This window comes from Jaculus jaculus, chromosome 1 (assembly GCF_020740685.1).
Source record: "Jaculus jaculus isolate mJacJac1 chromosome 1, mJacJac1.mat.Y.cur, whole genome shotgun sequence".
In the NCBI taxonomy this organism is placed as follows: Eukaryota; Metazoa; Chordata; class Mammalia; order Rodentia; family Dipodidae; genus Jaculus; species Jaculus jaculus.
Window position 1 is genome coordinate 316,413,638 of NC_059102.1, and position 10,100 is coordinate 316,423,737.

At 48.2% G+C, this 10,100-nt stretch overlaps 1 protein-coding gene across 1 annotated transcript; it reads left to right on the forward strand.

The window, feature by feature from the left end:
- The first annotated feature begins 1,265 nt into the window (after window positions 1-1,265).
- Slamf9 (SLAM family member 9) lies at window positions 1,266-5,085 on the forward strand. Its single transcript, XM_004671106.2, has 4 exons — window positions 1,266-1,308; window positions 1,721-2,062; window positions 2,771-3,043; window positions 4,773-5,085. The coding sequence occupies exons 1-4, from the start codon at window positions 1,266-1,268 to the stop codon at window positions 4,970-4,972; spliced, it is 858 nt and encodes a 285-aa protein (XP_004671163.2). The 3' UTR covers window positions 4,973-5,085.
- Window positions 5,086-10,100: the final 5,015 nt, after the last annotated feature.

The window sequence follows — 10,100 nt, forward strand, 5'->3', positions numbered from 1 at the left end:
CTGCCATATAGCAAGTTAAGTTTCTATCTCCTCATCTAAATGCTCAGTTACCAGAAATGAAGAAATCGTACCCTTGGGTGATAAGTCCCCCTCCCCCCCGTGCTGCTGGTAACTGATAAAGAAACAGAAATTAGCCAGTAACTCTGTGATCTTTGGCCTGATTATGTCCCCTTCCCCCTACAACCTTCTATAAACCTACATGTAAGAATAAACTCTCAAGGCCTTGACCAGAAACTTGGCTTGGTCTCCTTTCTTGTGTCTGTTTGACTCTTCCCATTCAGGTTAACTTCCCCTAGAGTCCTTGTTCAACTCCCTGCCGGCCGGGGCAAGTGCTAACATGAATTTAGCAGAGGCCGGCAGTAGATAGACATATAGAGGAAACAAAAGGCCGATTTGGGGTGGTCAGGATGTTTATAAGATCAACAACAGAATAGGAAGAGCTGAGGGGGTGGTGCAGAGCATGCTGAGAGGCGAGCAGAAGACTGGGGAGTATATTGAGCATCAGGGCACATGATGCCTGCCAGGTCTGGCTGGGTATGCAGAGGGCAGAGTCACAAAGTCTTCATTAAGAAGTGAGATTTGGGGCTGGAGAGATGGCTCAGTGGTTAAGCGCTTGCCTGTGAGGCCTAAGGACCCCGGTTCGAGGCTCAATTCCCCAGGACCCACGTTAGCCAGATGCTCAAGGGGGCACACACGTCTGGAGTTCATTTGCAGTGGCTGGAGGCCCTGGTGCACCCATTTTCTCTCTCTCTCTCTCTCTCTCTCTGCCTCTTCCTCTCTCTGTCTGTCATTCTCAAATAAATACATCAATAAACAAAAAAAAAATTTAAAAAGAAGTGAGATTTGTAGCTGGGAGTGGTGGCGCACGCCTCTGATCCCAGCACTTGGGAAGCAGAGGTAGGAGGATCACCATAAGTTCGAGGTCACCCTGAGACTACGTAGTAAATTTCAGGTCATCCTGTACTAGAGTTGAACCTTACCTCGAAAACAAAACAAAACAAAACAAAAAAAAAAGTGAGATTTGAGCTGAGTTTGGTGGATGTGTAATCTGCAGATAAACCTTCTTGATGGCAGGCTCAGAGAGAGAACTCTTCCGCAAGAGACAGGGAGGGGCTTAATGAGATGGAGGAAGTTGGGGTGAGATTTGCTCTCCGAGTATTCATCAGCCAGGCGCTTGACCTCTGCCTCCCAGCACCTTCTGCTGCCGTTCTCCACAGTCTAGGGGTGCTGACCAAGTCGCCCTTTGTAGGCAAGGGGCTGCTGAGATGGAGGCTCTCCCATGGCTTCTCTTTCTCCTGCTCCAGGAGGGTGAGTGGCTGTCTGCTTCTGCATAGGACAATCTCCTTCCTCCTCTGTTCTGTCTGCCGTCTGACCCTAGACTCTTTCCTTTAGGGGTGAATTAACTCTTTAGGGTTGCAAGTTATAGGATGTGGCTTCAGGGCAGGACAATAGAGGAGGACATCTGGAATATAAACAGGGGTGTTGTAATCTTGGTGGCAAGGTAGAAAGAAAATTTTGGATGGTGAAGAAATATACAGGAGCCATTCCTGGTAGGTACTCAATTCAGACGCAGTGGAAATCTAGAGCCAGAAGAGGCAGCTAGAGGATGGCATTGAGTGTGTGGGCCAGAGAAGTTACTCAAATGAGAAGAAGCCACAACTCCCTTTGCCAGGTTCCGCAGCCCAGAGACACCAGCTGGGCTACTTCCATCTCTTTTCAGCCAAAGGCTTTTCTGGAGATGATGTGGACCGCGAGGAAGTGCTTGCCGTCCTTCATGAGTCTATCATCCTCCCCCTGGAAATACCATTTGATGAAGAGGTTGAGACCATCATTTGGTCCTCCCGGAAAAGCCTTGCCACAGTGGTACCAGGGAAGGCGGGGCAACCAGCCTACGTCATGGTGACGGATCCTCGCTACAAGGGCCGGGTGAACTTCCCAGAGCCCAGCTACTCTCTGTACATCAGCAATGTGACCTGGGAGGACTCGGGAGTTTATGAAGCTCAAGTCAACTTGAAGACATCCCAGCTCTTCAGCACGCAGCACTACCATCTCCACGTCTACAGTGAGTTTAGACCCTCCCCTCCCCCCCCCCCCCACCGCCCCTTGGTTCTTTTGAGACTCCAGGTTATGGAAGCTCAAGAGTTGAGGTAAGCTCTTAAGAGGATGGAACCGGAAGGTAGACTGTCTCCAGTGTGTCCAGCCCATGTCAGAGCTTCAGCATGAGGGGGCGACCTGGAATAAGGAGGCACTGGACCTTGAGGCTGTTCCTATGCAGATGTCTACTGCAATGAGAGAGAGGAGGAACATCATACACGGAGTCTCCATGGGGCCTTTTTCTGTTTATCTTGGGGCTCAACAGTTCTTGAGCCCTTTAATCCCCCTGCGTGATTTGAGGGCTACTAACTATCAGTTTCTTCCCTCTACTCAAACTCAGCTTTCCTCTTTATTCCTGTCACACTGAAACTACCTTGGAGAGGCACTGATTGAGACACAAACATTTCTGAGGGGTGACGATGTTTTGTGGGATCAAAGAGGCGGAAGAGGATTTGGAAGAAGTACAGCGCAGAAGTCACAGAGAAGACGGAAGATGCCCGTCGCTCTAGAACCCCACACCCACAAGCTCCATGCTGGCTGGCTGTGCTTGGCTTTGCTTATTTGTTGGGTGGGTGAAGGGCTCTCAAGGCAGCAAGAGGAGCTCAGGCTTGAGGAGCTTATGAAGACAGACACAACTCCAGAGTGTTCAATGGCCCTTTGTGCTTCTTTTGTCTAGGACGGCTGTCGAAGCCCCGTGTCACTGTGAACTTTGAGATCTCTGGGGAAGCTGCCTGTAACATATCCCTGACCTGCTCCATAGAGAGAGCAGGCATGGAGGTCACCTACAGATGGCTCTCCTCAGGGGACAGCACTGACACAGCCCATGAAGGGTCTGTCCTCAGAACATCCTGGAGGCCTGGCGACACAGCTGTTTCTTACACTTGCAAGGCCAGCAACCCCATTAGCAACACCAGCTCCCACCCCATCCCTGCTGGGCTCTTCTGTGCAGGTATCCCCACCTTAAATACACCCCCCCCCCGCCAAGGTCACACAAGACCTGTGCCTCATGGCACTACCTCTCCCTCTGCATCCAGGTCTTCTTAAGAAAGTGAGTGGGACTGGGGAGATGGCTCACTTGGTAAAGTGCTTGCCTTGCAGGCATGAGTTCTAGCCCAGAACTCATTTTAAAAAGCCAGATGTGGGCTGGAGAGATGGCTTAGTGGCTAAGGCATTTGCCTGCAAAGCCAAAGGATCGCAGTTCAGTTTTCCATGACCCACGTAAACCAGATGCACAAGGGGGTGTATGCATCTGGAGTTCATTTGCAGTGGCTGGAGGCCCTGGTGTACCCATTCTTTCTTTCTTTCTCTCTCTCTCTCTCCCCCTTTTTCTCCCTCTCAAATAAATAAATAAATAAAATATATTTAAAAAAAAAGCAGGTGCTAGCTGGGCATGGTGGTGCATGCATTTAATCCCAGCATTTGGGAGGCAGAGGTAGGAGGATTTCCGTGAGTTCGAGGCCACCCTGACAATACATAGTGAATTCCAGGTCAGCCTGAGCTAAAGTGAGACCCTACCTTGAAAAACCAAAAAAAAAAAAAAAAAAAAAAAAAAAAAAATCCAGGTGCTTGTAATTCCAGTACTGGGAGGTGGAGACAGGTAGATCCCCGGGGCTTGCTTGCTGGCCAGCTAACCTGGCCTAATCAGATCAATTCCAGGCTGACGATAGATCCTGTCTCAGAAAAGGTAGAGAAGCTCTGAGGAAAGATGACTGAGGCTGTCCTCTGACTTCCAACACATGCACACATACTTGCACATACACGAGCACCCCGACACCTACACCCCCACCATGAAACTCTACAGAGGCACCAGGGAGCAGACCCTCCTTTAGTCTAGAGCTTCTTTTTTTCTTTGGTTTTTCAAGGTAGGGTCTCACTCTAGCTCAGGCTGACCTGGAATTCACTCTGTAGTCCCAGGGTGGACTTGAACTCACAGCGATCCTCCTACCTCTGCGACCCGAGTGCTGGGATTAAAGGCGTGCACCACCACGCCTGGCTTGCCTAGTGCTTCTAAATTCCAAAGTATTCTTCTCTGCTTGGTTCGAGGCTGCTTCCCAGATCTCAGTTCCTGAGCTTCTGTGCACCGACTATGTGTCTACAGTGACAGTCGTTACCAGATGGGAACTGGTTATTACCCCGAGTCCCTTCTGTGTGCTCTGGGTCATGGTCTATCCCTTAATCTTCCCAGTTCCTGTTTTTTTAAAAAAATATTTTATTTATTTATTTGAGAGAGACTGAGGCAGATAAAGAGAATGGGTGTGGGCTGGAGAGATGGCTTAGCGGTTAAGCGCTTGCCTGTGAAGCCTAGGGACCCCGGTTCAAGGCTCGATTCCCCAGGACCCACATTAGCCAGATGCACAAGGGGGCGCACGCGTCTGGAGTTCGTTTGCAGAGCCTGGAGGCCCTGGCGCGCCCATTCTCCCTCTCTGCCTCTTTCTCTCTCTGTCACTCTCAAGTAAATAAAAATTAAAAAATTTTAAAAAAGAGAATGGATGTGCCAGGGTCTCTAGTCTCTGCAAACGAACTTCAGACGCATGCACCACCATATGCATCTGGTTTATGTGGGTCCTGGGGAATCAAACCTGGGTCCTTAGGGTTCATAGGAAAGCGCTTTAACAGCTAAGCCATCTTTCCAGACCACTACTTCCTTTGATGAGCCCTCTCCTCTGCTTCCTGTCTAGGTCCTGGCTCTCCTGAACAGACATCCATGTTGTGCTTCCTGGCCAAGGGTTTGCTCCTCCTCTTGCTCTTGGCAATTCTAGCTGTGGGGCTCTGGGTCTTTCGAGTCCATAAAAAATGTGAGTTGCCTAAGGTGAGGAAACTCCAGAGAAACCGAATGAAACTGAGGAAGAAGTGGCAGCCTGGTCCTAGTCCCATCTGACTGCCCCTTAGAGACCTCGTTCTGAGCACTGCTTCCCTCCCAGCCCACCTGGGGACAGTGGGAGTGAAGACTCTGGGTTGGATACTCAAAGGGCCCATACTCCCTGAGGAAAGTCTGTCTGGCAATAAAAGTCATCTCTACTCTTTTGAAGGAGCTGTTTGGTCTTTCTGTCCTTGCTGGGAAGCTCAGACAAAACTTGCTCCCAGCCTGGTGGTGGTGTGCACCTTTAATCCCAGTACTCGGGAGGCAGAGGTAGGAGGATGGCTGTGAGTTCGAAGGCAGCCTAGGACTATGTAGTGAATTTCAAGTCAGCCTAGGCTAGAATAAGACCCTACCCTCAAAAAACCAAAACAAACAAGCAAGCAAACAACAACAACTTGCTCCTAACTTTCTCTACCACTGCAGATGGCTTACTAACCATGTACCTCTTTTTCAGGCAAGAAAAGGAAAATGAGACTAAAGAGCCCACCAGAATGAAGTGATTGCTTTTACTGTTCCTATCCTGAGTTCTCCATCATCACACGTCATACATGCTCTAAATGAGAGGAGCAAGAGAGCCCTCCTAACCTAAGTGAACCTGTGCTCTTAAATGGGAGCAGTTTAGGCACTTAGAATTCTGCATAAATATGATGTCATTCCTGGGGAATGGGAGATAGGTAGCTCAGTCAGTAAAATGCATGCCTTGCAAGCATGCAGACCGGAGCTTAATCTCCAGTACCCATGCAAATGTTGTTGGTGGTGGGCTGTGCCTGCAACCCCAATGCTGAAGAGATGGAGATGGGAGGCTCCTTGGGGTTCACTCATCAACCAGCCTAGCTGTATTATTGATGAGCTCCAAGTCATTAAGGGACCCTGTCTCAAAAAACACAAGATGGGCTGGAGAGATGGCTTAGCGGTTAAGGCGCTTGCCTGCAAAGCCAAAGGACCTCAGTTGGATTCTCCAGGACCCACGTTAGCCAGATGCACAAGGTGGAACATGCATCTGGAGTTGTTTACAGTGGCTGGAAGCCCTGGCACACCCATCCTCTCTCTCTCTCTCTCTCTCTCTCTCTCTCTCTCTCTCTGCCTTTTTCCCTCTCTCAAATAAATAAATAAAAACAAAATATGTTTTTAAAATGTCAAATGGTGTCCCTGAGGATGACACCCAAAGTTGACTTCTGGCTTCCACACACAGGCACCCATGTGCATTTGCACTCACATGCACACAAACATGTATATGCACATACACACATACACACACAAGTGGCAGAAAAGTAATATTAGTCTACAAAGACTCTTCTGCTTGCCTGCCCCTCTTCTCATCCTGGAAGATATGTTTACTTAACGACTCTACCCAGCCCACCAGGTCTTGATGCTCTCCCATGGGGAGATGGAAAGAGCCTTTGTTCAGGGTTGGAGTTGAGCCCAGTGGCTCTCTCATCTCTCTGATGACAACTGCTCTGGGCTTTCTGGTGCCTACTGTATAGGGGTGACAACTTCAATTGCCAGGATCTCGGACTCTTGATTCTTGCTCATGTTTGGAGTCGTAATCCCATCTGTTCCTTCCTTATAGATTGCTGTTCAGGCTTTATCACTGGAATCTTACCTTGGGTCAATGCCCACTCTTCATTCTTACTCGTTTCCTAACCCAGTGATCAACGTGAATTCCTCCCCTGGCCTGCTATGCGCCCCTCCTCCCCCACAACACATACCATTCTCCTCTAATCATATCTTGTGGATTTGTGCATTTTACTTAAACAACTTCCAGGAGCCCAGAGGAGGATGGTACAGGGAAGCCATTACACGTAAGTCATGAGCAAGCTGGTGGAGGTAGTGTGGGATGTGATGGGGAGGACGCTAGGTGAGATGTCAAGAGGCTTTTCAGGCTCTGCTAGGCCACTCATCCATGGCCTGGGACTATGTGTTCATTGAACAGCCATGGAGCCACAGTCCATTTCCACAAGGAACTCACACTTGAAAGGGGAGAAAGGTGTAGGTACAGCTGCTTGGAGCTCTCACAGAGACATGTTGAGGCTAGCACTATGGTTCCTGCCAAGGCAGGAGGGAGCCTTGGCAAAGGTATCTGATGGGTAGGAAGAGGGCTACGTGGCAGGAGGCACTGCCAACATCCATGTGGGAGTCCCCTCTTGTCTTGGAGGAGAAGGACACTAATCTCCAGTGTCTTCCAAGAACAGGAACATGAAGGCTGTGAAGGATGCAGGAAGATACTTTGGGGAACCATGGAAAACAAGGACACTTTGCTTTCAGGAAAGTAGGACACGTGAGGTGGGTTCTAGCATGTCCCAGGAGAAGGTCCTGAGATGAGCAAGGAGGAAGGCTGGAGGCCAAGAGATAAGCTGTCCCTGGGTTTTTGTGAAAGACATGGGGCTTCTTTGGAGTTTTGAGGTTGGAAAACCAGCCCCAAATGAACTCCGAACAGCAAATTGATCTACTCTCTGCTGTAAGGCCCAGGGTCCTTGTCCCTCTGGAAGGCAATCCCTGGCCTGAGGCTGGTCCTCTGTGCCACCCTTAGATCCTGAGCTGCTCTGTTTCCAAAAATGAGTGTGGCTCCAACCTCTGACACCTTTAATAGAAGAGATCACTACAGGGCCGGGAGCTACCTGGGAAAACCCACCTGGAGTTCATCATGAACACAGAGGGCCAGCCCAGGTCTCTCTGAATTTGGCACACAGAAAACAAGTGCAGGAATGAATGGTCCCTGTGTGGTTAGCCCAGGGATTTCCCTGGACTTGGCAGAGTTTCTTCTTTTCACAGCCAATCTCTGAACAGAGAAAGGTTGACACCCCCAAATAGCCCAGAACACCTGGGAAAGGAAAGCTGAGACCCCAAAAGGGGTACGTAAGAGCTCAGAGAGGCCCGGACCTACTAGGAGCCAGGACAGCCGCCTGACAGCGCCCTGCAGTGTGCTCCTCGCCATTTGCAATGGTGACCGGTAGCTGAAGGGAATTTACTTAAGTCTCTGCTGCATGTCAGGAACTGGGCTAGCACTGGAGAGACAGATCCACAGGGAACTCGGTGGAGTTTGTCAAGACTGGTACCAAGTGTGGCAAAGGCCAGGGGTGATCGTGCAACATGGTGGGAGGAGTCAGGGAAGGTATCCAGGAGGGAAGGAAGGCAGCAACAGAATTTCAGTGAAAGATCAACAGCGAGTGCAGGGAAAGAGGAAAAACAGCGCATTCCCCCTGGGCCAAAAATAAGCACGAAGCCAATATGCGAAGGATCATAGGAACTAGGGAAGTCACATGCAATGGCAAAGTGGTAGGTGAGAAATCAGGCTGGAGAGGTGGGCAGGGACTCAGTCCACATACCTCTGCTGTGGGAAATCCAGGACAAGTTCAATCAATGGAGCAAAAGATACGAAGAATTAATGACAACAATGAGAAACCAGTTCCTACATGGAGAGAGGACCATTGCTCACACACTCCCCAGAATCATCATTTTCTGATATTCTTATCCACACATTGAAAATATGAGCTGCTTGATACGTAGGTTACATAGAATCCTAGCTGGCTAAAGAAATGGATTGACAAGTTGGAGGAACATCTTTATTTATTTTTTGGGTTTTTTTTTTTGTTTGGTTTTTCGAGGTAGGGTCTCACTCTGGTCCAGGCTGACCTGGAATTAACTCTGTAGTCTCAGGGTGGCCTTGAACTCACGGTGATCCTTCTACCTCTGCCTCCCGAGTGAACATATTTATTTCTTAATGGATCAGGGGCTATTTTTTTATAAAATTTTTTTAGAGAGAGAATTGGCACACCAGGGCCTCAGCCATGGAATCAAACTCCAGATGCTTGCACCACCTAGTGGGCATGTGCAACCTTGCACTTGCCTCACCTTTGTGCATATGTGTGGAGAGCTGCGATGTGCCGCGCCCTAAAGATGGCATCTGCTTCCGCCTTCCGCTAGCCCTATAGTGAGCGCTCTCTGGGATAAACAAGTCCTTATTTGGCTGAGGCTGCTTAACTAATTCTGCTTCCTTAATCGTGGGCCTATCTTCATGGGCCACGTGGCTCACTAGGGTTGGCTAGTGCAGGACTACTTAGCTTGTGGGTCGGCTCTCCCCGTGGTCAGAAGATTGTTCAAGGTTCCTGAATAAACTGCTTAAAGAAGAGCTCTCAGGTCGCATCATTCTTGCTGGTCGAGGTGGTCGCGACACATATGGTTTATGTGGGATCTGGAGAGTCGAACATTGATTGGTCTTTGGGCTTCACAGGCAAGCACCTTAACCATTAAGCCATCTCTCCAGCCCTATTTTTTTTTTTTAAATCAACTTTCACTTCTGGGGTAGTAAGAGAACAAGTTACAGGCCTAGGTTCCTTTTATTATTGAAAAAGTTGTAAGATATATTTTAATTAGACTCAGCAATAAATAAATAAAGCTCACAAAATGAGCTTCCAGAAAAACATGATCATATCATAAACTTTTCAAAGATGAAAACCATTTTAACTCTTACTTTACAAAATGTAATTTTACTCTCCACATGAGACTAGCTTATCCCCCCCCCCGCCCATAAACCATGAGACATAGTGGACATGAAACATTTGGACCAGAGCTGGGGCTGATTCTCCCACTAATGGGTGGGAGGCAAGAAGTCTAAAAGGCTTCCTTTTTTTTTGACCACATTTTATATCTTTACTTTCATGCTGTATCCAACATGATATCATTATGGTCTTATCAACTGTTGGGGAAATGTACTATACTGCAAAACATATTACAATGATGAATTGAAGTTAAAAAGTCACACCTGTGTTAACCATCCTATAAGGCCGATTGACTGACTAGAAGAGCTTCTGTAATTGTGGAGAGATGGCATGTAACAGGTTGGAAGCCAAATTATCTTGGGCTAGCTTAACTCCCTAAACAGCCATTTATTGACTACTTCTGTATATAACCTTACATCCTTAAAAATATTAGATAAATCTCTTTGGAATGTAAAGACACTCTTCTATCCCACCCCCACACATTAATTTCCACCAACTCAGAGGTGAGGAATGTCATCAATTAGCATCTTAAGCTTATAAGGGATTTCTTTGCTTTGCTGTAACCAGCCACCCTGCTAGTTCCATCAATGTATGAAAGATGCCTTGATTTATAACTTTCTTTATTCTGTTAATATAAAAAGTCCAAG

Coding starts and splice junctions, on each gene's coding strand:
- Slamf9 (XM_004671106.2), top strand. CDS start 1,266: ATGGAGGCTCTCCCATGGCTTCTCTTTCTCCTGCTCCAGGAGG. Junction 1,309..1,720: donor CTTTCTCCTGCTCCAGGAGG/GTGAGTGGCTGT, acceptor ATCTCTTTTCAG/CCAAAGGCTTTTCTGGAGAT. Junction 2,063..2,770: donor CTACCATCTCCACGTCTACA/GTGAGTTTAGAC, acceptor TCTTTTGTCTAG/GACGGCTGTCGAAGCCCCGT.